Source organism: Diceros bicornis, chromosome 4, assembly GCF_020826845.1.
Source record: "Diceros bicornis minor isolate mBicDic1 chromosome 4, mDicBic1.mat.cur, whole genome shotgun sequence".
Lineage (NCBI taxonomy): Eukaryota > Metazoa > Chordata > Mammalia > Perissodactyla > Rhinocerotidae > Diceros > Diceros bicornis.
The window spans coordinates 55,363,482-55,389,908 of record NC_080743.1 but is presented as its reverse complement, the minus strand read 5'-3'; the positions used below and the strand labels follow the sequence as shown (position 1 = coordinate 55,389,908).

Sequence of the window (26,427 nt, the reverse complement as noted above, 5' to 3'; positions counted from 1 at the left end):
TTGTTTACCTTTCAACCTCGGGTGAAGTTGTTTGGGACTTTCCTGGCTTTGCGTGTGAATTGAGCTGTGGTGCCTGACGCACCTATTTCCGGTTACAGCCTGAATGTAAGGACCCCAGAGCCAAGCTGTCAGCGCGTACAGTGAAAACAACGGAGTCATTACTTTTGGGGGGCCCTGGAAGAGGATGGAGCATGAATGTGCAAATCCACTTAGGCATTTTATTTACCAAACAGTTGATTCCCATCTCCATCCACCAATCGCCATGACTAAGGGACAGCAAGAGGTCGGGAATGAAGACCTTCAAGAAGAAGTAAAAATAAAAATAGACAGATCACTGCTCCATTCTTTATTAGATTTTGGCTTTTGTCGTTGATGGTGGGCCTTTCAAAACCTACGAGGAAGACGTACATATCTCCTCCTTTTCTGAACTTATCTGGATCATCCTGTTCATATCATCTTTGAACGATTTATGGCATACTGCCCCAGTAGTATCCATGTTGGTATTTTTGGCCTCCTTTTTTTAAGTTTGAGAGTGAAAATCTTGTCTCATTCCTGTTTACATCCTCTTATATTGTCTGACTCAGTGCCTTTCATATAGTAGGCTCCCAAAAACTACGTGTAAATTGGTCCGGATAGTTTTGTTTTTCTTTGAAATGAGGTGAGTTATAGATAAGCAGGTAACATATTTGGGTGAATTCGTTTATTTTGTTAGGTGCCTAGGCTGAGATAATGAAGGGCAGATTTGGTGTCACAGGTGCCTTCTGAGGCATCTAGAAGTATTACCTCAAATATGTTGGTAGTCAGTGGGCAGGCAGAAGAGTGATTGGTTGCAGCTTTCTCCCTAAATACTGTATAATTTTAAATTGATTTTGCCTTTTTTTTTGGTTACCTATCTGTTCAATCTGAAGTTCACCATTTTAATGTATAAAGGCAACCCAAATCATTCTTCCTCAAAGTTGAATATTAGGAAGATAAAATTATATAAACTGAACGTGAAGGCAAGACTAATTCCTGAGGTCTATACTGCTTCCCTGTGAAGAGAGAGAAAACTAGAATCCAGTCCTGGGATTGAATGTCTTTATTAAAGAAATGAGTAAATGGCAGCACAAATCAGCAGCAATAATTTTGGGAAGCAGTGGGGACAAGTTGTAGGGTTAGAATATAATTGTTCACTTCATGGTCTCAAGGTAGCTGAAGAACTGTGCCTGAGGCCCATTGATCAGTATTATACATTGCAAATGTAGGAGGGCAAGACTAAAATACTAAGAACCAAACCCCTTGCCTTTTAGCAATAGAATCAGAACTTCACAAATTATCATAATAGTCAGCAAGATTGCATCTTAAGATTTGAAATCAGAGAGAGTTTCTTCAGCTATAGTTTTCAACCTACAGGAGCAAAGTTGTGAAGTGAGTAGGCTTGAAGAAGGAACACCCTTTTCAGAGAGCTTAGCTATTTCTGAAATGATTCAGTGCTTTCCCCTATTTTCATTTTCTATGATGTATTATTTCCTCTTGTTTTATACCTTTACTCCCAATTTCTCTGAGAAAGGAGTGTATTACAAGAAGCTAAGATCAAAAAAGAGTCTTACTTATCACCTTAGCCTTTTAGAAATCCTACTGTCTTGTAGCAGATAATCCCAAATTAAAACTTACAAGGTCTTCATCAACCCTTGAGGAAATATTTGTGTTTACTGGCCTGGAGGAGGAAATTAGGAAGGTTTGGGCAATCTCTGAAGCAGATTAAAATGAAGTGAAAAATCAGTCCTCCATTTTCCTCTACTGCACTGCTATACTATGCTCTAGTGCCCCCATCAAGACTGTTTTCTGGAATTAATATCTGAGGGGGAAAGGAGGAATCCTTGTGACCCAATACTCCATTGCTTGAACCCTTTACTTTGTGACTTGAGGGCTTTTGAGAGAAAGTGAAAAGAAAGAAAGAAAGACAGATAGATAGATAGATAAATAAATAAATAACACAAGACAAGTCTAGGCAGATTCATCCCCACCACCTCAACACAATAGAGGGGAGAGAGCAAGATTAATAGGGGAAAAGAGTGGAAAGGAAGGGGCTTGAAAGAGATGACAATGAGAGCAAGGTGGTGGGAAAGAGAAGTCTTGGGCTTATAGCAAGTCCAATTCGAAGGAGTGGATGCTGGCAATGGGAGCTCTCCAGAAGTTGAAGGTGCTGTACTCAAGGAGGGCATCGCCTTCAGGGTTTTTCTCCTGCTCTGCTTCAGTTGCTTGCCCGGTCATTTTGCCAACGCTGCTGTCCTTGATCTTGTAGGCGGATGTATCTGACAGACCCAGGCCTTCCAGCTCCGACAGATCCAGTTCTGGAATAGGCATCCTCCAGAAAAGAAAGGAGCTGTACTGGCTACTCACAGGGTCCCTCATAACTTCCTAGAAAGAAACCACTTGTCAATATTAATGTTATAGCAATCTCTTTGTGGCCCATGGCCTTTCCTTACTTAGAAACTTTACATCCCCATTTGCCTCTGTAGGTAATCCAAGTTCCCTAGGACAAGCTTTGGGAACTCTTCCTCTGTTACCATTTCCTAACGTCTCCCCATCTTGGAATGACTTATTTACTGCCTACTATTTCAAGTTGATCTTGGGTCTGGTTTTCAAGGCCTTCCAGAATCTGGCCCCATTCTTCCTAACAGTAGTACATTCTCTGCTACAGTTATGCTTATTCCTGTCTTGGTTAACTCTCTCCACTCTCCATCTTAAAATATTACCCAAGTGTCGAGACTCCATTCAAGTCCCTAGAAGAGTCTTTCCCCTAAATTCCTATTATATTTGCAAATACTTGACTTCTTCCTTACACCCTACTATAAACTTAACTCTTCCAGTAGGACTTCCTTAAATTTACTCAGCTCCATCTACCCTATTTCTTCCAGCATCTCCCCCAACACTCTGTAGAGTTTTACCTGACTATATCAGTTTGGGGTTACAAATCACTGCTATGTGTCTTGTATAGGGATAGTCTTATCTCTTTCAAGAGACTGAGAGTTTCCCAAAGGGTAAAAACCAGTCTACTTTGTACCTTCTTCACAAGTGCTAGGCTTTGCACACAGAAGACATCCAAGGCTGCTGATTAATTTTCCCTCATTCTTTTTTTTTTTTTTTTCTCGAGGAAGATCATCCCTGAGCTAACATCCATGCCAATCCTCCTCTTTCTGCTGAGGAAGACAGGCTCTGAGCTAGCATCTATTGCCAATCCTCCTCCTTTTTCTCCCCAAAGCCCCAGCAGATAGTTGTATGTCATAGTTGCACGTCCTTCTAGTTGCTGTACGTGGGAGGCCGCCTCAGCATGGCCGGAGAAGCGGTGAGTTGGTGTGCGCCCGAGATCCGAACCCAGGCCGTCAGTAGCGGAGCGCGCGCACTTAACCGCTAAGCCACGGGGTGGCCCCGTAATTTTCCTTCATTCTTTATTTAATACAGTGAATACCTTGCCATTCCCATCTATTAGCCCAAAGATAAGCCTTAACAGCCTATCTATTTCTCTCTAGCTTACCTTTCCAGAACAAACCCCAGGTGCTAAAAGAATTTTCCTATGCTATAAAAGGATTTTTTTTCTCTGATCTTTATGCTAAAATATACCTGATGATAGTGAGAGCAGATGGATTGGAAATTCCAGGTAAAGAAAGTAAACTTTAGATTGGAAGGAGAAAGGCCTTTAACAGAATTAGTTACTTTTCCATGCTTTAATGAGTACTTTGATCACCTTTTCTGCTCATCCCACCCACACCCTGATGTTATGACTATTATACCTCCCTGCAGCCTCCGCCCTGCTGCTTACTAGCCAGGGGAAGGGGCAAAAGCATTAGTTGAAATGTTCCCAAAAGAGTAGAACATTCCACCATCTCCAAAAATAGAACCTCCATTTCAAAAGGCCTACCAACACACTTCATTGGCTCCCACCAGGCCTTGAGACTCCTAAATAGTGGCCTTAAATAGGTTGTAAAATGCCCCCATATAATGTGTTAGGTGAACATGATAACCACTACACTACAGAAACTCTATAACCCCATATAATGTGAAATGTCTCTACTAAGGCAGAAAAAGAAAGCCTTAGTCTAAACACGGTTATGTGTGAGTGTAGGGGCTTTAGGAATGGTGACTGGGTAGACTAGGATGTTTTTAATGTTAAAGGCAAAGTCTGAGTTGCTCTTGTTCTTCTTAGGTTCAAGCTCCAAAATAAACCCTGGGAACTGAGCATTACTCAGCAGAGAAGCTGCTTAGAAGGAGGGTGATGCAGGGACTGGAACAGGGTAGGGGAGCATGTTGGAAAGGTGAGGTCATCATCCTATGATATTCAGCTCTGATCATCTCCAGAGTAATTTGCAGAGACGTGTGCAGAAAAGAGAGCTACAAAAAATGATTGTACCTATCAACCAACCAACCCCAGCTTAGGTTTGGAACCACAGAGATCCTAAGAAGCAAACCTTAGGAGTCAATATTGTTACTGACTTCTAGCCATAGGGATTTTTAAACTAATATTACCAGTTATTTGCCTATCTAGCTGGTTCTTTTATATCCTCCCCTCCCCGCCCAGTCCCCTCCCAGAGCAAGCTTAGTATAAGGCTGGCATATAATAGGCTCTTTAAAAAACAGAATCATCGGGAAAAAGATCATAGACTTTTAAGACTAGAAAACACCTTAGAAATTATCTATTGACTTATGAAGCCTTCCAGCCAGTTTGGATAGAACCCAGGTCTCATAATTCCCAATCTGGTCCTTTTTTGATGTGTTGTACATAGATAGTTGTCTACAGTTTTATATAATCCTATACCAATATGCTCAAAACTTGCAAGAATTCTTAGTTCCTGAAGAACAGATATTCAGTGGGTTTAGGTGTTGATTATTCCTGTGATTTTGATCTGAATGGTGAAAATGCAAAAGGCAGTAGAGAGCAAGCTAAAATCTGAGAAAGAGAAAAAGCTCTTTGACAGACTGACTCCTCTTACGACCAGAGTATGTATAAAAACCACCCAAATAATCCCTGAGCGTCCGGCAGAGCTTATCTTGCAATTAAAAAAGCTAAAGGAAATTTTACAAAATATTAACTTGGCCTAAAATCTCTAGCTGTGCATTGACTCAGAGACATGTACAGAGAGTACCAAATGCGTTCTAGAAAGACACTCATACAAGCATATGTGGCATTTAAAATCAAGCCAAGAACATTGACTACACAGAAAATTGAAGCTAAAATGCCATTTACATTACATTCATTAGTAATGAAAATTTTTTATTTAATATAGTATGGATTTAATTCTCAGGTCCCCAAATTTTGCAAGAGGTCCCTTTCAGCTAGCTTTCTCTTCCTCTCCCTAAATGTTTTCCACCCATACCTCATCTATCTTTACATCTCTTTTACTTATCTTGAAGGGCTTGAACAGTGCCTTGTGCAATATATACTCAATAAATGCTTCCCACTATCCTTCATTTTAAATTATCCAGATATTTTAGGCAAAGGTAATTTCTAAATATCATTTTGTCTATTCTTAGAAATACATGATTAGCAAATATATAGTAAAAAAAAAAAAAACAAACCACTCTCTGAGCTGCACAGACACAAAAATACCTTTTGTCCAGACCCTCTGCAGGAATCCAGGGCCCACCCAACAGGGCCTTGCTGTGTCATCCTGCCACCATAGGGAGGAAGGACAAGAGATGGTGTTGGAGGGGAATGGAAGCTCTCTGGCATCTCATTATATGTGCCTCATTCTGGGCGTGGATTTTCCTATTAGCCATGTCCTTTCTCCAGCTATTCCACTGGGCTGCAAATAAGCATTCCTTTTCCAGAATCTGCCCCCATACCTAGCTCTTGTGGGCTGTACTGATTTCAATATGGGATCAGGCAGTTCTCCAACACAGAGGCCCCCACCTTCCTACCTCAAGTGGCTTCTTTCTTTGGAGCTAATGTTTGAGATGGGGAGAAGGAGACTGTTAAAAGAGAGGTCAGGATTACTCTCAATATTATCTCATATCCCTCCACCCAAACTCCCTCCTACAGAGACAAAGAAGTTTGGGGTGAGGGGTAGACACGTCAATGGAACACTACAGGAAAAAACTGGAAATATAGGGAAGTAGAGGCTAGAACGATACAATAGGACTAGAGATTTCATCAAAAAACTAGTAGAACAAATTATAGCTTGAAAAAGAAGATATATAACTAGACTGAAGATAATAAAATACACAATAAATTATAGGCAAATAGATACTTGAAATGAGATAAATGCTGAGAAATGATAAGTACATGTAAATTGCTAGAAATTAATGTCTATGTAAAGGATTATAAGGCATGGATGGAGATCTTAGCAAAGAGATGTAAAACAGGGAACAAATAACTACCTATTGTTCATAGAGCCACCATCTCTCCTCTTGAACTGTCTCCCAACCTCATCCTTATTTGGGGTCTTCAACCTAACCAGAAGCAGCTGTTCTATCTTTGCAGCCCCCTGTCCCCCTCCTTCCGTTTAGTTTACCTGTTATCAATGAATTACTAGCGTGTTCCAAAGATGGAGGGAGTACCTCGGGGGCTCCGGTGTCTGCTCTGGGCTGGACAAAAAGAAAGCCGTTGGGGCTTGGACGGCTTTGTCTTCTTACTCCCTCTCCCTCCTCAGTGACGGAGTCTGTCCGTGTCGGCTCAGTCTCCCCCTGCAATGCAGCCCCTCCTAAGAAGGGCGGAAGGACACCCCGCCCCCTCCCTCCCTGACTCGGCTAATTCAAATGATAGGTTCCAGAACACTTTAGGGAGGGAGACAGGATTAAAGCATCTCTGTAAATTTATTGGTCTGCGCAATTATTCCCAAGGTCTTCCAGCACCCCATGCTGACCGAGTGTGCAATGGATGAGCAGTTAATTGTCCTCTAATTTTAGGCTTATGGATAAAAATCTTAACTCTAGACAATAATGGAGGAGTGTCCCTTTATTCCCCAATTTAAGGATTTCACGTTACAAAGTGTATTTGAGAATCAGAAGAATTCTCCATCCCTTCCTCCAACCCCTTCTCCTCCGCACCCTCACAATGGGTAAATAAACCTAGTCCTATTCCCTTTTGGGTAGAGCACAAGAAAATTGGGGTGTGTGTGTACGTCTGCGAATCTCTGAACTTGGGTCCGGGGGATTTGGGGGCTCCTATTCGTTTTGCCCCTCAATGCCTGGCGTACAAAGGGAACGATTCCGGGGGGCCCAGCTTGGGAGCCAGGCCCTTCTCGAGGGGTCCACATTCCCGGGTTCGCCCAGCAGGGACGGCGGCCCTCGGGGGCTTCCGAGGCCCCCTCCCACGTCCCTCCATGGTGCAGTGCCTCAGCAGTCCAGGGGGGAGCTGTGCGCCCGGCTCCCAGCCGGACGGGTTTCGTAATCGCGTCGCCGCCGTTTCCGCCCTCGGCCAGCCCCACCTCTGCCGGCCCGCCCTCGGCTCCCCTACCGCGCTGAGGAGCGAGCCCGGGAGCCCCACACTGGCGGGCATTGAGCCGGAGCCCCCCCGCAGCTGCAGCCGGACGCCTCGATGCCGCAGCAGAGCAGGTGAGGCCGTGGAGCCGGTTCCCGGCGGGTGCGCCCCGCCTGCCCAGCCAGGCGGAGACGCACCGGATGCTGGGGGTGGGGGAGGAGGGTGTCCAGGGCTGTTGAGATGCTGGGTCGGTGGGAAAAGGGGTGAGTTCCCTGAGTAACAGTCCCCATCCACGTTCGTGCGGTGCGCAGGCTGAGGCCGCTGAAGAGTAGAAGGGACTGGAGTGGTGGGGGGAGGCGGGAGGGGGTGAAGGTCTCCTTCGAGACTCACTAACCTTGGTGGTGGCTTGTGCCAGACAAAGTGAAGCAAAGCTGGGTCCTGGAAGGTCTAAATCTGAGACCCGGGCAGCCACGGAAGATAGTGACAGAGTCCGAAAGATTCACAGAGAGGTCCCAATTCTAGTTCAGCGTTGGGAGGAGTAGAGAATTTCTGGGTAGTGTTGAGGGGTGGGCGGAAATGGAGTCTATGTAACTGAATATATTGGGGAAGGGGAGCTGGAGCTTAGGGCCTAGCTCTGTTTCCTCTTAAGCCCCCACAAGACCTTTCCTGGGGAAGGGCACGGTTAGTGCTGGGGCAAATGCCTGTCACTTGACTGAAAAGTGGGGTCCATCCCTACTTCTCTAGAGCCCCTCAGCAGCCCTCCATGTCTGGAGGTCTCCACAGGGGACCAGCTGCAGCCCTGGGCTTATAGCCAGAATTGCCCACTCCTTTCTCTCAATCCTCTTTCTCTTTCTCTTTCTCTCCAGCTGCTTCTTGTGAAGGCTTGTCAGGCAGCGGGTTGGAGGCCTTGGGGCTGGAGGTGGTGGGACCGGGAAAACCGGTCTGGGGCTAGAACGGGACCAGGGAACTACCTCTGTACATCCTTCCTCCCTGGAACCTTTCTTCCATCCCATCTCCTGCTCACTCCCCAATAGTTTTGAAGCTCTTAAGCCCTGTGTGACCTTGGTGTCTTTCCCAGCTCCATATTTCACTCTTCCTATTTGGGATTCAGGCCCAGTTCTCAGCGCTACTTAGCTGTCGGGATATGGCCTTAGGCGATCTAATCCTGATCTCTCCTGTTATTTTCCCAAACCCTTCCCTTTCACTGTGGGGTTAAAATAGTGGGCAGTGGATTCGGGTGCCTCTTCCTCCTGAGTTTACCAGCTCAGGACTTCATTTTTCCTCAACCCACTCTTCTCTAGATATTTTAAAGAAGGAGAATGGCAGCCAGTGGCTCTTACTTCCTTTTCTGGCCTTGTTCCCCCACCCTCACCACCACATTCACCCTGCCCAGTCTTCTCCACACTTTGACCTCACTCCCAAGTTATAGAGACCCTTGTGTCCTATATCCTAGGGAATGGAATTTCCCGGTCACTTCTCATCATCATTGGTCATTTCATGCCAAGTCCCACACACACTTTCCCTCCGCCCAGCTCTGGCCAGGTCCCTGGAAAAGGAACAGAAACGTCCTTGTTCCCTCCACTGCTCCTTTCCCTCTCTTTCCTCCTCCCCCTCTTCTCTCCTCTCTCCTCCCAGCATCCACTTCTGTCCACTCAGCTTTGAGCACGGGGTGGGGGTGGGGTGGGGGGGGTGTTGGGGGAGAGTGCAGTCTCAGTACAGCCTGTCTGGTTGGGGGTTTCCTCTGATTCTTCATTGTTTTCTTCATTCCCCCCACCTCCATCCCTTACCACCCACCACCACCAACATCATGACAAACCCTGTGACTGACTGATTTCCCCACTGACCACAGCCCTCCTCTCTGGACAGCTGCATTCTGACTTCCGCCCTGTCTCATTACTCCTCCCGTCCAGTGGTGGGAAGGGAAGTAAGAGAAAGCCCAGACTCCTGGGTCCTTCCCTCCCCTAGAAGCTGTATCTCAGTGTTTGTGTGATCTTATCTCAAGGCTGTTAAAAAAAAAAAACCTCTCAGTTCTTAGATCAGTCTGATCAGTCTAGGGTGCCAGAGCATCAGAGTTCCAGGCCTGGAGGTAAGGGAGATTCCTATTCATGCTAAAGTGTCATATTCATGAAACTGCCCTGTTTGGAATCTTTGAGGCTGCCTGTATTATAGGACTGGGGAAATGCAGTGAGAATAGAGGAAACCCAGGTGTGCCCTACGCTGGCTGGCAAAAAGAAAAAGGGTGGCAATAATGAAAAGGGGAGAAAGTTCTTCCTTGGACACTAATGCTATTGGAAAGTTCCTTGTGTCTGGTTGGCTGATGAAGCTTGGGAGTGGAAGTGGTGAGGAGGGAGGAGAGAACAGGTCACAGCATGAGGGGAGGAGGGAGTGAGGGAGGGAGGCCCAGGCACTATGGGGTGTGAGGCAGAGCAGAGTGGCACGATAGGACATGTGAAGAGGGTGGGGAGGCTGGGAAAAGATTTCTCATGGGACACAAGATACCTGGCACATGTGCCTACAACCTGTGCACAGATAATCTATACAGGACACGCACATGGAGATGTGGCTAGCCACATATGTGCAACCGAAGGTGCACACTGGAGTGCAGTGATGCAGGACACAGATAAACAGAATGTATACAGCCTTCAGGAAGGATCTCAAGGTCAAATAATAATGGAACTGTTAAATGGCTTCTAGGAGGATTTGGATATCAGTTGAGGGAAATGAAGGAGAATAAGGGCAGGGAAGAGAGAAGGAAGAAATTCCTCACTGTAGAAAGTCTTTCTTGAAGTCCAGCCTGCTGCAGTTAGTCACCTAGGACCTAGGTATTCAAGGCCTCTCTTGGTCTTACAGAAAATCTGGCTGTTGAGGGTAAGGTAAGGAAAAAGGGAGGGACAGGGGTGAGGCCTTGTTTGTGAGAACAAAAAACCACCATTTCCTCTTCATAGTCACTTAGATGCCCCTCCCCTTCTGCCCCAAACCCAGGGAGGAGGGAGGTGGAGCTTTTAGCACCCCCAGACTTTGCTCATTTCTGCCACTATCCTTTGGTCCCCACCCGTCCTCTCACTCTAAATGCTTCTAGCTCCTTTCTTCTCCCTTGTTACCAACACCTACTGCTCCTTAACCCCTTAGTGTCCTTCTGGTTCTTTTCCTTTCTCTGAGAGTCACACTCTGAGGTTCTTATGTTTGGAGGAGGTTAGTGTTGGGTACAGGACTAGGGCCTTTAGGGGAGAATGAGAAGATATGGGCTCATCAGGAAGCTTCTTCAAGGAGTGGGGGGTGTTTCTCATTAACCTTTCTTTTCTCTTTACTTTCTGCTCATCCAAGCTTCCAAGTCTGAAGAAGACATAACCTTGTGCCTGCCTGCCCACCCCACTCTCTGAGCCTGCTAGTCTCTCAGGTCAGATACGCTGACCTTCACTGCTCAGCTAAGGGTTCCAAGGACTCCACTGTCTCTAGACCCATCCAGCTGAGTGAACCCAGGGTGTTATTACACCCGAGGGGATAGAGGAGTAGGCGGTCAAGGCACCAGAGGAAGAGCCCACTGGGGCCTCAAGCAGAGGAGTGAAACTGGAACCATCAGGGAACATGAGTGAATTTTGGCACAAACTGGGCTGCTGCGTGGTAGAGAAACCCCAGCCGGTGAGTCTCCCCACCCCCACCCAACACACAGAAATCAGTTACCGCATACCGTGGAGTAGACACACCATCTAGGGTCTGCTGTTTCAAAAGCACAGTTCTTTCCTCCCTTTCTGTCAGGATAGTTTCTATGGCCGGGCAGGTATGTACATGGAATAAAGGGGACTCGGTGATATCCTAGCTATCACTTCCTGTTCCTGTCCATTCTGAGTTTGGTAGGGGTTGTAGGTGGAGCCTAATATCTGTCAGTTTCCCCCATTGTTTCCTCATCAGCCAGAGGTGACTTTGACATGTCCTTTCTTTGTCCAGTATTCACTCTGCAGGCCACTGCCCTCACCACCCTGCCTGTGTCCTCCCTGTGTTTATGTTGTTCCAGCCTTGCCTTTCATACTCTAGTGATTTCCCTGTTACAATGCCTCATCCCCTTTCCCACTAGGCCCTTAGCTCTTCCCTTAGTGGTTTTCAAGACTCTTCCCTTCCTCCACTGTGACCAGAGGAGGGAGCTTAAGATATAACTCACCTGTTTTCTCCAAGCAGAAGAAGAAGAGGAGACGAATTGACCGGACCATGATTGGGGAACCAATGAATTTTGTCCACCTGACTCACATTGGCTCTGGGGAAATGGGGGCCGGAGATGGACTTGCCATGGTAACAAGGGAATGGGGAGAGGTTGATAAAGGATTGTAGCCTAGAACTATTCCCCTTTTTGAAAGTTCAAACAGGGGACTTAATCAAATAGTCAAGGTAGAAGCAAGAAGCTAGGATTCTAGTCCTGGTCATTAGCTGCATAAACCTGAGACCTGGCATTTCAGATCTCTGGCCTAGGCTCCCTCATCTTTACAATGAGCAGATTGTTCTTTATTGGGATGGGGGAGATATGTCTTAAGAGTTACTTGGAGGGGCCGGCCCCATGGCATAGTGGTTTAGTTCGGCATGCTCTGCTTTGGCGGCCTGGGTTTGTGGGTTTGGATCCTGGGTGTGGAACTACACCACTTGTCAGCCATGCTGTGGTGGGAACCCATGTATAAAGTAGGGGAAGATTGGCACGGATGTTAGCTCAGGGTGAATCTTCCTCAAGCAAAAAAAAGAGGAAGATTGGCAATAGATGTTAGCTCAAGGCTAATGGTCCTCAGCAAAAAAAAAAGTTAGTTGGAGGGCTTTTTCCAAAAACTATAACCCTTCCTTCTGTTAATTAAGAATTGCTATCTTAGTGCCATAGTAAGTCATGTTGTGATTGGGAGGTTGGGGCACAAAAAAGCCTGAGCACTTCTGTCCTAAATAATGTCTAATATGCCTTTCTGCTCTCAAAATAAGGGAAATGGGCCTGGAGATAGTGAAGGAGTCTTTTTCACCATGTGAAACTCAGATAAATATGAGACAGTCCTTTGTGAGAGGATCTTATTAGTAGAAGACCCATTTTATCTAATCCTCATGAAGGTCGGTGTGAAGGGAGGCACTGAGACTTCCCTTGGAGGAATGACAGTTTTAACCTTTTCAGATTGATTTTATCATCAGGGAGATGGGGTCAACCTCTTCGATGGAGGGCACAAGGGAGATCTCTTAACTGTGTGATATGAAGACTTAGGAGGGGATCTCACATGAGCTTTTTCACAGACAGGTGCAGTTCAGGAGCAGATGAGATCCAAGGGAAACCGAGACAGGCCATGGAGCAATTCTAGGGGCTTGTAGCTCCAACAGGAAAGGTGAGTGACTAGAGAAACCCATCCAGCACCTCCAGGCCCCTGCCAACACATGCTGATGCCCTGCCTCAGAACCCTGATCCTCTGCAAGAATGGGAAGTGAGCAGGGGGAAAAAGAAGTAGAATGGAAGAATCAAGAATGTAGGATCCAGAAAGGGACGTGCAGACACATAGAAATAAAGGAGAGCACACTGTGGAAATAGTTCAGCGTCTGCACTAGGTGGCGCCTTCTCCCTAAGGCCTCTGTTTTCTTTGAGTCTAATGCTCCTTCCTTCTTTTTTTTTTTTTTTTAATCAGGTTCTGCTGTCTGAAACCCTACTCTGTCCAGCCCAGAAGAGATGCTGCCCCTACCAGATGCCTCCTACAACCAGTGACCCCAGGGCCTCTCTTTTCCCTGTTCCCCTAATAGTGCCTCAAAAGGCTTGGGGGCTGGACTCCCTCTATTCTCTCTGGCTAGAGCCCCTCCTGGAGATGGGGTCAAGGCAGCAGGACTGACCAAATGACTACTGGTTGGCCAGAGGAGCTCAGCTGAAGCCCTGGACACTCTCAGATCTGAGATAGGAGTTTTCTGGGAAACTGGAATGAGTTCCCTTCTCCTGAATGACGGTCTAGGTGCCACTTGTTTTTAAACTCTTAACCTGGAACTCCTTAAATGGGGCAGGTGGGTGAGATTACCAAAGCTGAAGCTGGCTTTGCTGAGAAACTCCCTACCTCCCTGCCTTCTCCTCTTTCCTCTTGGAGTGGACTGAAGCAGACATCAAGCAGAGGCTGAGAGGGTGACCACTGCCTAGTCTACTCTTTCTCTGTAGATCTCAGACCTTAAGCTCACAGTCCCTCAATATCTCTCTGCCAGTACCAGGGTCTTTCTCTAGTTAGGCCTCTAACTCTCTGTTTCTGTAGCATTGCTAGCTTCCCAACATCTCTCTTTTTTTTTTTTTAATTAATTAAAATTTTAATTTAAGATGAGTTCTCTTAATTACCCCCATCCTACTACTACCTCCGCTGTTAACCCCATCCCTTTTAGGAACCTTATTGTTTCCCACTGAATATGAGTTAAGGTAAGAGGTGGATCTTAACCTAATGACATTCCATTTAAGTCTTGGGGACTTGGCCTGCCCTCTGCCAACCTCCCTGCTGGCCCAGGTGAGAGGAGGAAGAGGGAGCTGGAGAGAAACTCAGAATGCAGCAAAATTAGGAGTTATGTCTCAGGGTGGACTTCCTGGCCATTGAGGATGGCAGAAGCAGTGAGAGAAATAGGTTGAAAATAATCATCTGAGGGCCGGCCCGGGGGCGTAGCGGTTAAGTGTGTGCGCTCTGCTGCGGTGGCCCGGGGTTCGGATCCTGGGGACACACCGATGCGCCGCTAATCAAGCCATGCTGTGGCGGCATCCCATATAAAGTGGAGGAAGATGGGCACGGATGTTAGCCCAGGGCCAGTCTTCCTCAGCAAAAAGAGGAGGATTGGCGACAGATGTTAGCTCAGGGCTGATCTTCCTCACACACACACAAAAAAATCATCATCTATGAGTTTAGGGATCTTAAGATCCTCACAGCATGGGAGCAGGGCAACCTCTAGAGCAAGGCTTCTCAACCTAGGCACTTTGGACATTTGAGGCTGGATAATTCTGTGTAGTGGGGGACTGTCCTATGCATCATACGATGTTTGGGAGCATCCCTGGCCCACCCTAGTTATGACAAACAAAAATATCTCTGGACATTGCCAAATGTCTCCTAGGGGACAAGATCACCCCCAGTTGAGAGCCACTGCTCTAGAGTCAAGATATTTTTCTCTCAAGTGATTTCCACCCCCCACCCTACCCCCATCTCATTGTTCATCCTAAGCCTGAGCCCTGGATGAACTAGGCCCCCTCGTAAAGTAGGCTCAATAGGGCTTAACATTATCTCCAAACAATTCTTCATTCAATGTGTTGCTTGTGCTTGTATGGGTTCGTGTCTCTGTGGTGGACGTGCACTGTGCTTCTCCATTCTTGCTCTCTGGAGGAGGGGTTCCTGCGGTGTAGAGGCATGAACAAGGTATGGTGGGATTGGGGAAGGGAGGAACAGAAAAGTGGTAGAGCCGCAGACACCCCAGCGTATCCTTCCCAAATTTTAAGCTCTATTTCTGTGCCCTAGTCCTAGAACCAGACACAAATAAGACTCAGGGAGGTTTGTCTGAAGACCGGGTCCCACTCCCCACCTGGCTGAAGAGTCTGCTTTAGGTGGGAAAGTAATATAGGAGCAGGGTCTTTAGGCACTTTCAGTTTTCTCAGGTGTTTTTTGTTCTGGCCTCTTCCTTGCAGGTTGACTGGGAAGGCAGAACAGGACAGATGAGCTCCTGCTTGCTCTGAGATAAGAAGGCGGGGGTCTCTCCTTAGCTCAGTAACAGGAAGCATCCTGTTTGATGATAGTGGGGGTCAAGAATGTGGGAACTAGTATCCGCTCTGATGATTCCACCATCCATCCAGTTTGCCCCCACCTGGAGTGACTGAAGTTCTAATTTTTTCAAATTTCAGTGTGTTTCCCGCAGTGTTTCAGGGTCTAAGATTGGTCATACAGAGACATTCCCAATCTGCTCTCAGTTCCAGTCCAGCTAGTTGCTCTGAAAGTAGTGCATCTTTTTGCCCTAAAGTAGCTCAGTAGCCTGAGGGTTATACTAGATTTGAAGGTTCAACAGGATAGGGTGGAAAGATGGGGGACTCCTGGAATCTCTGGTCACCCTGATCTTCAGCCTTATTCTAATGCCTATTCTTTGGACACAATCTTCTTTTCTTTGGTGCTCTCTTGCTGTTAGCTACTTCTCTAACGTGTATGCTACCATCACTTTTACGATATTTAGAGTGGTGGGGATGGGTTTGAGAGTCATAATTTATATTAAAATTTTGTTGGACTTTTAAATACATTTTTCAAATAAAAAATTTAAGCAAAATAGTCGCAGAGTAATCACTATAGGTGTGTGTTGGGCTAAAGGATAGATATAGTTGAAGAAGGTACTCCTAGAAAGTGGCTGACATGGAATTTTGTACCAACATTGCCCTTTCCGAGGAGAGAAGGCTAAGTGTTGTGAAGGCAAAGAGAAGACCACCATCATCTTCCAAGGGCTCAACTCTTTGTTCTTCCTGTTCCCTTTTCTTGTCATTCATCTGAGATTTTTCAAGTCTTTAAAGAAGTACTCATTTAAAAACAACTTTGGAAATGAGGAAGATGAGCAACATCAACATTTTATCTTGGGGAACAGGGGAAGGGACCAAGCCAGATGCTGTTAGCTACACAGTTCAGTTTTAAGGTTCAAGAGATTTATGGTCTCTCCTCCCTCAGATACCTCTGCAAAAAAAACAAGACCAAACAACTGTTTTTTCTAGTTTTGTTTTTCTGTACTAAAAATATCCAGTGGGTGCTGGGATTGAAATGGAAGGAGAGGTTGAGATGCCAACACCTCTTCTTGCAGATGAAGTGGCCATTACCTCTGGTTTCTTTCTATCTGAGTAAGGAAAGAAAAGAGAGAAAAGGGGAAATATTATAACCACATCTATATTCTCCTCCCTTCCTTGCTTCATCTTCCTCTCCCCACAAACCTTCTTTCCCTCAACACCTCTGCCCCCTATTAATGCTTCTTTTTTGTATTGAATAATGGTATTGGACACACGAGGAGAAATACGAAAACAGAAACCAGAAAAATGACCAAGTATACATTTTATTGTCCTCCCCTCTCCCCAAAGGTCCTGTCATCCTATCAATTGAGAATATTTTGTCAGGTCAATCAGAACTATTGGTAGCTCTTTCGGTAAAGCAGAGGACTGTCCTTCCTTGAGAATTCTTACGTTGCTGGGAATAATCCCAGAAGGACAGTTCTTTGGGATAGTGGTGGTTAAGAGCATTGGCACTAGTGTCAAACAAACCCGGTTTAAATCCTGCTGTGACTCAGCCACTTACTAGCTTTGTAAACCCCCACTTCTTCATAGCATTGTTGTAAGGATTGATCCGGGTAAAGTGCACAGAGTAAGGTCTCAAAAATTGGCTGTTGTTACTGTTAAGCTGCATTAATAAGCTTAAAACAATAGCTTCTATATCCACTAATTATCTGTGCATCAAGAATTCTTTATATATCTGCAGTCTTAACAATTTGGTCAATAATCATCTAATGACCAACAATACACGTTGCCTAATAACCAACCAGCAGTTGCCCAAGAAATCATAGGTGGAATCAATGGCTAACAGTAATGCGAATGACCAATGCATATTATGAATCAATAACCAAACAGGTAAGTAACAGCTCATGCAAGCAGACTGGCTGGTTTAGCAACAGGGTTTTGGATATCAGGACTTCAGATCCATCAACAAGGTTCCTGGCTCATCACCAAACACTTACTGGTTGCATCTCTGTGAACACTGAAGAGAGGCTGTTCCAAATATCCTCCAGCCCAATCCTGACCCGTTTCCAAAAAGCAAGGGCTGGGCTGGGGCTGGGGCTGGAGAGGGGGAAGGGGGTGGGTCTGAGTCTGGTGCTGAGTGGGGGCATGGAGCTAGTGGTGGTGGTGGTGGTAGTGGTCTGAGTGGTGCAGCTGGTGTCAGGACAGAGACCTGAGTCAAGGGGGCACTCCTCCCGAAGCCGGTTGCAGGGACATTGCTGGTAGGTACAAGGCCGGTGCTCAGTGCGGAGCTGGCTCAGCGCCCCAACTCGAAGGCGTCCTGAAAGGCCATGCAGCTTCCCGGCCCGGGTCCGGCTCATGGTGCCTGACTTGCAGTGGCAGTGCCACGGGCCCCAGGGCATCAGCACCAGCCGCAGATCCTCGGAAGGTGGCATGGCTGTGGGCGAGGGTGGTGGCCACGGGTTCGGCGTGGACCCTGCTGTTGACCACTGGTTCAGGGTACTCTCGGAGTGTGGCAGGTCCCCACTAGACCTCCAGGTGGAGGGCGGCGGGCTCGAAGTCAGCCTGATTTCCGGCTCGTGGCTATTCGCTGTAAACCTCGAGCTGGGCCCCCTCGCTGTACTGGAATCCATATTGGGAGTCTCCGACCTGGTGTTACTCTTTCCGGCATTAATCACAACCCCCTCTTCCAAAGACCCATCCTCCTCCTGCAACAAACGCGACCGGCTGACGCCTGTGAACACTGTGGAGGCCAAGAGCTCGGCAGCGGCCGGGCCGGCCAGGCGGTCGGCCTCGGCCGCAAGGTCATCCTCATCCTCTATTGTTACCCTCATCCTCCGGGGAACACCAGTCCGGGCGGTGGTCCGGTAGCTGCGGGTCATAGGGCCCCCAAAGCGGAAACTGACCCGCTGCATCCCCGTCGGAGTCAGGCCTTGGGCCCCCGCCGCCTGGAGCCCCAGACTCAGCAGCAGGGCCCAGAGCAGCGCGCCGGCGGCGGGGACCATGGGGCTGGGCGGTGTGGTGTTGGGAGGGAGGCCAGTGAGGGAGGCCGGGGCTCCTACCTTCTCTCCCTCCCTTCCGCTCTCGACCACCGGGTCGTTTGAACGGAAGCCTGCGGGGGGGCTCCGAGGCACGCGCGCCTCGCCCCTCCCCCAGGCCCTCTCCCCTCGGGAGCTCCCACAGACCCAGGGGCTGAGCTAAAAGCCTAGGGAGCCTCTGCGCAGGAACTCCGTGCCGAAGCCACAGGCGGATTGTGATGCAAGGGCTGGGGAAGAGCAGTTCACTTTCTCGAGGCAGAGCTTAAATCTCTCATGGTTTATTAGCCGCTACAGATCTGAATTTACTAAAGAGGACAAAAATACAGGTTTTGAAAGCACTCCTTCCCAGGCTCACAGGCAGCAGACATAACTAAGAAGAACAGGGGAATACAAGTGATTCTTCAAGATTTAGGAGCTGATTCCTGGCTCCCAGCAGGCAGGCTGGCTGTGGTCAGTTACGCCCTGCCTTCTGATCCGCCCCTCACCTTCACCGACTGCTGGAATACCCAGGCGGAAAGGATCGCAGCACCTTCATTTACAGAGGAGGAAAAGGAGGAGACTCAAAGAGATGCAGTTATCTGCCAGAGGTTCTACAGCTAAAGCAGGACTAAAACACACAGCTTTGCACTGTCCCATAGAAAATGCCACTACATGCACCCCCCGCTACAGCTGAAATGAAAGTCACCCAGCAGATCAGGTTCAGGACCTCAAAGCCCTGATTTGAAGGCAGGGTCATGGAAGGAATGACACTCCATTGAGATGTGAAAATCCAGTGGTACTAGGGTTGATGAGATGATTTATTAAACAGCTTAGATGTTGCAGCAGTTAGGGTGTAGGCAGATCAATATCTTTGCTTTGTTCTAAGGCCCTTTTATTCCAGTCCTATGCTAGGTCCCTCCTGAGCCATGGAGATCCTGGTCCAGCCTAGGAGACACAGAAAGAAAAATAAGTAAATAAAGTGGTACAGGAGCAGGACGTGGGTTTTACTCACTGGTTTGGGGAGAGAGGCAGGTGAACTGGAAGAGCTAGAAGACTGGATGCTTGAGTCGTCAATCATTTAGGATCTTTTGCTCCCTGCACTCCTCCCCCACTGGATCATCTCTCCTATTCACTGCCAACACATCCTTTCCTAATTTCTAGGGCTGGTCTGAATCTCCTCTGAACTCTGTGCTGTAATTACCCCTGCACTTACATGTATAGTGTTTTCATTTGTTCTTGTGGGATACAGTAGTGTCCTTAATTTCTTCTCTGGGTGTGTGTAGTTTTCCCAGATACATTGAAGCATCTGAAAGCAGGAGCTCTTTTTTTTTTTTTTTTTTTGCTGAGGAAGATTAGTCCTGAGCTAACATCTGTGTCAATCTTCCTCTATTTTGTATGTGGGTCACCACCACAGCATGGCTGCCGATGAGTGGTGTAGGTCTGTGCCCAGGATCTGAACCTGGGCTGCTGAAGTGGAGCATGCTGAACTAAACCACTAGGCCACGGGCCAGCCCTCAGGAGCTCTATCTTTTAGTTTCTATGTTTCTCCCTCAAGGAAAGTGGGCACTGGCTTTACACATCCCACCCCAAACCTTTGTCATTAAGCTAAGGACTCACTGTCTGACAGCTTCAGGGATGTGGACCTGATCCAAGGAGATGAGTTGGGCCAGTTCTCCCAGGCTGTTCAGAAAACGGATCTTTCGTGTGAACTTGGAACTGAAAAGAGATGATAAACCAAGTGTGTTTTATACTAAGAAGAGGGCTCCTGGAGACTCTTACAAAGGGAAATGTGCCAAGTAAAGAGTGGTTAAAGCTATAAAGAGTCGGGGTGGGGCAAGATCTTCTTAATCTTGATTTTGAAAATGGGGAGAAGGGGAAGGGACTCCTTATTCCCAGAGCTAGTACCTGATGAAGGGCCGAAGCAGTGCCAGGAATGCCTTCACATACCATGTGGCATGGACAACAACCAGGGCGCGCAGGTTTTTCCGGAGCCTGAAGAAGAATAGCAGGTCATCCTATTCTTCTCCCACCTTCAGGCCTGAAGATCAGGTGGAGCTATCTTCTGTACTCTAACTTCCTTCACGTCTGCTCTGATTTCTAGATTTTTCTGGCAGTTGGGTTTACTCCTCATTCCTTTAACTGCAATCTCAGCTCCATCTATCTTGTTTAGTCCTCCATGCTCCTCATTTTTAGGAAACTCTCCTCTCAGAATTCCTCAGCGTGGCCTTCTCTACCCCATTTTCCTCCTGTGCCCCACTCTTGCCTAAGTCCTTTTTGTACACTTCTCCATCCCTCCATGACCAGGACTATTTATAAAACTCCAGGCAGAAGACCAGTGAGGAGAAAAAAAAAGAAAAGAAGCAAAAAGAAACAGAAAGTGAGCAATGGGAAGATGGGGGAAAGAAAGGAAAAAAAAGGAACATCAGGGGGAAAAAAAGACATCTGGGTCAGGGATGAAGGCAGAGAAGAAAAGAAGACAATGGAGATGTGGAAAGTGAAATAAATGGCAAGACTGTGAGATAGGCAGGGGTGCCTTCTATGTGCCAGGCAGTATGCCACATTGATTTTCACAAATACCCGGGGGCTAAGGTATTATCACTGCCATTTCACAGATAAGGAAACTGAGTCCCAGGAAGGTTAAGTGACTTGTCCAAAGTCATACAGCTAGTAAGTGGTGAAGGCAAGATTTGACAGTAGATTTCCCTGACTCCAAGAGAGGACAGAAGACAGAACAGGCTTGGAAAGGGGTGTAGAGGGACAAAGAAAAGAGGAAGGGACTAAATGGATGAAGAAAGGATGGAAAGATGGAAAAGAAAAAGAAAAGATAGAGAGTTGTAGCCCTCTCGTCCCAGAGGCTCACCGCCGATCCAGAGTGCGGTAACACTGGCGTATCCAGCTCAGAGGTGGAACCTGGGCCCTGCTTGTGCCTCCGCTCAAGTGAACAAGCAGATAATTTTCAGCTACCAGCAGCTCCAGAGTTCCTACCATATACCTGGGGGGACGAAATTGTCAGGGAAAGTATGTGTTTGGGGTTGTGGGGATTGAGAGAGACATTACTATAAACTCTACAATCAGCTACTGATCATGGAAGGGTTTTTTTTTTCCTTTTCCCTCCCTAACATCCACCCTGAAGCCCTTCAGGCCTTCCACCTCACCTAAACAAGTGTTCCATGACATAGGTATAGTTGGGGATGCTGCTTCTGGGTAGATAACAGGAGGCAAAGAGGATGACAGCATTGAGGCCATCACCATGGTAACCTGGGGAAGATAAGGGGAAAATTCATTCAGTCAACAAATATTTATTGACAGATAGTGCATTTAGGTTGAGGGACTCTGAGGGTCTCTGGAAGTTACAGGAAGGATTTTGAACCCAATAACTGAGTTTCCAGCTTAGGCAATTATTCAAGAAGTCACAGTTCTTACATCCTCCACTTATGCTATCCATTACCTCCATGAGATAGGACTTTTTTATAGGGCTCAATGACAGTCATGTCCACTCGCTGCTCCTGCTGTCCTGTTCGGAACACCCTCCAGTGATGACCATCTTCTCCAGCCACGTCCCACATACAACCCCGGCCCAGCCTTTCAGCTGCCTCACTGGCCCCCAGACCCTCTGCCTGGGGCAGCTCATCTAAAAGAGAGGGATGGGGAAGGATCAACAAGGCAGAATATATACCTTGAGTATCTTGTAACTTCTCCAGATTCCTAGAGTTTCTTACTCCAACCTCTCCTTCTTCAATTTTTTTCCGTGACTCTAGTTCTAGTTTGTCCAATCAACCCAACCCCTTGCTAGTTTCTTTCCTGCAACTCATTACCCTCACCTTTCCACTAGACAATAGCCCTGAGGTAACCTTGCCCTATGGCATGTTGATGGCCGTTGCGAGTATCAGCTTTTTCTGGATTCTTTATTTCCTTCTTCCATGCTTTTCCTTGGGTTAGTTCATCTAATCCCATGTCTTCAATTACCAGCAGGTAGGTGAGGATGCCAATTTGCCTCTCTAACCCAGACTTCTCTCCTAACTCCAGACCTATATCCCTAACTGCCTAGAGTGGACATCTCTATTTTGTGTCTCTCTGTCATCTCTGAGTTACCAGACCCAAAGTGCAACTCAGACTTATTCTCTTCCTCCTCTCTCCCATATTTCCTTTCTTGATGAACAACCCCATCCATCTAGCTGCCTGAGAGAGAATACTGTATGTCATCTGAGATTCTTTCTTTTCTATCAGCCCTGAAGCCAACTGGACCCGAGATCCCCTGCCATCTACCTCCATTATATTCTTTTATCATTCTTTCCACAACTACTGTCCTGGTTCAGGTTCTTAGCATTTCTCACCTGGCCTTAGTACCAGCCTCCTAACTGGTCTCCCCACCTCTAGTCTGTTTTCCTCCATTCCACCCTCTACACCACTGCTAGAGTAAGCTTTCTTTTCTCCTCTACCTTTTTTACTCAAATGGCAATACACCATACCCACTAATTCTGCATGATCTTTCCACAGCAATAGAAAGAGCTGCCTCATCTTAAAAAATAGTTGCCTAGTATTTAGTATTCCATTGTCGGATGCACCATAATAGAATTAATACCCTACTATGGACTTTTAGGTTGTTTCCAATCTTTTCAGAGCCATTAAATTTAATCATTTTACTCCCTTGATCAAAACCATTCAATGACTCCCCATTGCCTACAGGACAAAATCTAAACTCCTTAGCATGGTAGCAAGGATCTCCAGGATTTGACCCTTGCCTACTTAACATAGCACTACCTTTTGTCATTCTCCCTTCACCTCCCAGCCCTACATATCTGTGATATAATAATAAATATATATTTTGGCTTTGTCCCTGGTTCCTGAAACAGCTCTTGATAATAAAGGTGAAAGGAGTATCTTTTGTTATTTATAAAAAGCCCCTTGCAACGACTTGAGTTTCTGTTAATGAGGTGACTTTGGAAAGCCCCTAAGGATAGGTGGCTGGTTGACAGAGGAACCAACCATGTGATTAAAGAGTTGGAACTTCCACCCTCTGACCTCTGGGGAGGGGAGAGAAACTAGCGGTTGTGATAATCACTAATGGTCGGTGATTTAATCAACCATGCCTATGTATGAAGCCTCCATAAAAAACCTGAACTGAAGGTGTTCTGAGAACTTCCGGTGAACACATGGAGGTGCCGGGTGGGTGGTGCACCCCCAGAGGGCATGGAAGCTCCACATCCCTTCCCACATACTTTGTCCTATGCATCTCTTCCTTCTGGCTGTTCCTGAGTTGTATCCTCTTATAATAAACCTGTAATCTAGTAAGTAAACTGTTTTCCTGAGTTCTGTGAGCCATTCTAGCAAATTATCAAACCTGAGGAGGGGGTAGTGGGAATCTCTGATTTGTAGCCAGTTGGTCAGAAGCATAGGTGATGTCCAGAACCTGGACATGTGAGTGGTGTCTGAAGTCTGGGGGCAGTCCTGTAGGTGAGCTCTTAACCTGTGGGGTCTGCACTAACTCCAGTTAAATGTCATAATTGAATTGTAGGACACCCAGTTGGTGTCTGGAGAGTTGGAGAATTGGTTGGTGTGGGGAAAACCCACACATTTGGTGTCAGAAGTGTTGTAAGTAGAGAAGAAACAAAGTTTTCCTTAATATCTAAATAGTCATGCTAAATGCTTTAAATTCCCCAACATGCCATGCTATTGCTCAAGTTGCTTCTTCCACCTAGAATGTCTCTCCAACTACCTGATAAACATCAGCTCAGAATCACCTCTTCTGCGAAGTTTTTCCTAGCTCCTCGGGCAGAACTGACCTCTTCCTTCTCCCTGCCTACACTGTACTCTACACACATGTAGATCATAATATTTAACTGCACTTATTTGTAGATATGTTTATTTCTTACTAAACAGAGAATTCCCTGAGGGTAGGAACTATCTTATTCATCTTTATAACTCAGTTCTAGCTCAGTGATAACATGTAACAGTCATTCAATAAAATTATCCTTAATAAACAAAGGACACTCTCCCCCCGCCGACTACTCTCACATTGGATCTGTAGTTCTACCTTTCCATTCTGAAGAAATTAATTTTGCTGACCTTACCTCTTGGTCTCCACCTTATTAGTTCTAACTTCAGTCCCATTAAATCCATCCTGAGCTTCTTTAACACTGGCCTCTACTTCTACCAGTTCAGTCCTCAGGTTTCTTTCCTACCTTCCCATTCAAATTCATGTCCACTGTCCAGCTGCTCCGAGTCTGAAGGTGTCTCCAATTCGTCTACCTCCAGGTCAGAACTGCCATCAGTAGAGGAAGGTACAGAGTGGGTGGGAGAAGCTCCATTATCTCCAGGCCTCTTAGCCAGATTCAGTCTCAGCTCTGGGGCAGAAAGACGTTTGCGCATGCAGCGCCGGCCACACAAGGCTAAAGTGCTGGGGGTGCCTGGGGTTGGAGGAGGGAAGAGAAGAAAAGAAAGATGTGTGTTGGTGAGGGGAGGTCAGAATGCCTGTAAATGGAAGTGATAATATGGCGTGAATTCTAAAGAAGGACTAACACAGGGGACATTTGGGAAAAGGGAAGTAGAACCTAAAGGGATAAGGGTGGCATAACCCTTCACTGGACTAGAATCAAGAACTTGAGGCCTAGGTTCTAATTTACCTACCTGCCTGCAAGTCTCTTTTAGCATCTTCAGGATCTTCAGAAGGGTCAACCTCTTCAAGAAGCAATCTAGAGGGGAAAAGATTAAAAGGGGGCAGAAATATAGGCTAAAGTCATCAAGCCAGGTATCACTTTATTAATTTTCTCTCCCCACCATAATTTTATCATCTCCGCTTTCTTTTTGCCACCTCTTTCCTTCAAGTCCTAATTTACCATCCCTGCCCTCCATTTGTGACCATCCCCCCCCTTCTCCCAACCTCCCTCACACTTCCTTACCTAGGGAATTCTTCATCCTGCCATTCCTCCTTCAGCTCCAGTTCCCCAAGTCTTGGGGATGCTCCTAGTCCTGCTGCTTCTGCGTTCTCCCTGACCCTATGATAGACCCCCGGAAGAAAAGATTACCATGAGACAAAATAGGCAGTGTCTTAAGGGAACTGGAGAGTAGGTTGGAGACACTGGAATGAAGAACAGTAACTAAGGTACAGAGCAGAGGGCAGGCCTTCAAAAGAACTCAAGTCTCTTGTTTCCTAGATAGATGTTTCTACCACATTTACACTTGCTGGAAACAGATTACCCCAACTGCTGGGTTTAGGAGCAGAGGAAGGATGGAATGTAAAGCTAATCATATTTACTTCTACGGCAGTTGCTCCACCTACACAGTAGGGGTAAGAGGTATTCCACATTACAATTGGTTGGAACCTGACAGACCTGCCCAGCTGTCACTGGGCAAAGCTGGGGAAGATGGCACCTAGTCAGGCCTGCCTTTCCTCCGTCACGCTGGGGAGTGGTTAGGGGAAACCATGGCATAGGTAGAAGGGTGGGGGAGGAAGGTAAGGAAGAAGAGAGATTTGCTGGGAAGAAGAACCTGGACCTAAATTTAGTTCTGGGTCAGCTTTCCCGATGGTCATTATGGAGGGTGAGACAGAGAACAGGGGCAGATTTATCAGACATAATATATAGAAACTTCCTTTAAAAAGAAATAGGGAATTATCTGTAATCCTGTTCCCCAGCTCCCATACCATACTGACGTTTCCTACCCAAAGCCAACCCCATCCCTTCTCTGCAAATTAACTCGTTTACAGTCTTGTCTCCTCTAGCAACCTGAGATTTGACCTGTGAGAGCTGGATAGTGGGAAAGTCCTTCAAGACTATTCACTCCTCGCTTCCAATCAAGGTAGCCGAGATCTCACTTACCCAAGATCTAGTGTCTTTTCTCCTGTTTCTTGTATAGTTCCCATCTTCACCAGTCTTCCTGTTTCCCTCTTTAAACACTTGGAATTGTCAGGAAGCTGATTACCCCAGCTCCCCAACACTTCTGTACCCTTTTCTCTGTCTCAGCTGTTGTTGCTCTTGCCTCCAAGGAGGAGGGAGGGGTAGAAGGGAGGTAACTTCACCTTCAAACAGGTTTTGCCACCTCCATTCCCAAGGAGTAGGTTTGCCCAAAAGAAAAATCCTGCCTATGTGTGGGAGGGTTTTGGGGAAGAAAGTATATTTTCTAAAGTGACTAGTTTTAGGGGAGTCTAGGAAGGCAATTTGTTCTCCTTTCCAGACTCATCTTATAACCTGAAAGCTGCTCTTAAAAAAAAAAAAAAAAAAAAACCACAAAGGTAAAATTCATTTTGGTTTTAAGACTATTTTGGGCCTACTTTTTGAGCATAAGCAAAATCAGGGACACAGAAGTATGTT

General features: G+C 46.6%; 4 protein-coding genes across 8 annotated transcripts; 1 reads left to right on the top strand and 3 right to left on the bottom strand.

Moving 5' to 3' along the window:
- Positions 1–1,063: 1,063 nt before the first annotated feature.
- On the bottom strand, positions 1,064–8,524 carry MLLT11 (MLLT11 transcription factor 7 cofactor). Of its 2 annotated transcripts, none has more exons than XM_058539112.1 (3): positions 7,794–8,524; positions 6,492–6,663; positions 1,064–2,400 (listed from the first exon to the last, which is right to left on the bottom strand). In XM_058539112.1, the coding sequence occupies exon 3, from the start codon at positions 2,392–2,394 to the stop codon at positions 2,122–2,124; it is 273 nt and encodes a 90-aa protein (XP_058395095.1). In that variant the 5' UTR covers positions 2,395–2,400; positions 6,492–6,663; positions 7,794–8,524; the 3' UTR covers positions 1,064–2,121. The 2 variants fall into 2 exon arrangements, with proteins under 2 accessions (XP_058395095.1, XP_058395096.1); XM_058539113.1 differs by lacking the exon at positions 7,794–8,524 and adding an exon at positions 7,436–7,540.
- On the top strand, positions 7,287–14,235 carry CDC42SE1 (CDC42 small effector 1). Of its 2 annotated transcripts, XM_058539111.1 has the most exons (5): positions 7,436–7,533; positions 10,724–11,038; positions 11,573–11,683; positions 12,650–12,738; positions 13,033–14,235. In XM_058539111.1, the coding sequence occupies exons 2-4, from the start codon at positions 10,985–10,987 to the stop codon at positions 12,722–12,724; spliced, it is 240 nt and encodes a 79-aa protein (XP_058395094.1). In that variant the 5' UTR covers positions 7,436–7,533; positions 10,724–10,984; the 3' UTR covers positions 12,725–12,738; positions 13,033–14,235. The 2 variants fall into 2 exon arrangements, with proteins under 2 accessions (XP_058395093.1, XP_058395094.1); XM_058539110.1 differs by lacking the exons at positions 11,573–11,683; positions 12,650–12,738; positions 13,033–14,235 and having other exon boundaries at positions 7,287–7,533.
- Positions 14,236–15,250: 1,015 nt separating this feature from the next.
- On the bottom strand, positions 15,251–18,172 carry C4H1orf56 (chromosome 4 C1orf56 homolog). 2 transcript variants are annotated; one of them, XM_058539105.1, is made up of 2 exons: positions 17,102–18,172; positions 15,251–16,213 (listed from the first exon to the last, which is right to left on the bottom strand). In XM_058539105.1, the coding sequence occupies exons 1-2, from the start codon at positions 18,104–18,106 to the stop codon at positions 16,193–16,195; spliced, it is 1,026 nt and encodes a 341-aa protein (XP_058395088.1). In that variant the 5' UTR covers positions 18,107–18,172; the 3' UTR covers positions 15,251–16,192. The 2 variants fall into 2 exon arrangements, with proteins under 2 accessions (XP_058395088.1, XP_058395089.1); XM_058539106.1 differs by having other exon boundaries at positions 17,314–18,172.
- Positions 18,173–18,382: 210 nt separating this feature from the next.
- On the bottom strand, positions 18,383–25,132 carry BNIPL (BCL2 interacting protein like). 2 transcript variants are annotated; one of them, XM_058539109.1, is made up of 9 exons: positions 25,018–25,132; positions 24,746–24,810; positions 24,301–24,525; positions 21,567–21,749; positions 21,274–21,376; positions 20,979–21,110; positions 20,024–20,110; positions 19,736–19,834; positions 18,384–19,063 (listed from the first exon to the last, which is right to left on the bottom strand). In XM_058539109.1, exons 3-9 carry the CDS (start codon positions 24,485–24,487, stop codon positions 19,027–19,029), a joined length of 828 nt encoding a protein of 275 aa, XP_058395092.1. In that variant the 5' UTR covers positions 24,488–24,525; positions 24,746–24,810; positions 25,018–25,132; the 3' UTR covers positions 18,384–19,026. The 2 variants fall into 2 exon arrangements, with proteins under 2 accessions (XP_058395091.1, XP_058395092.1); XM_058539108.1 differs by lacking the exons at positions 19,736–19,834; positions 25,018–25,132 and having other exon boundaries at positions 18,383–19,063; positions 24,746–24,927.
- Positions 25,133–26,427: the final 1,295 nt, after the last annotated feature.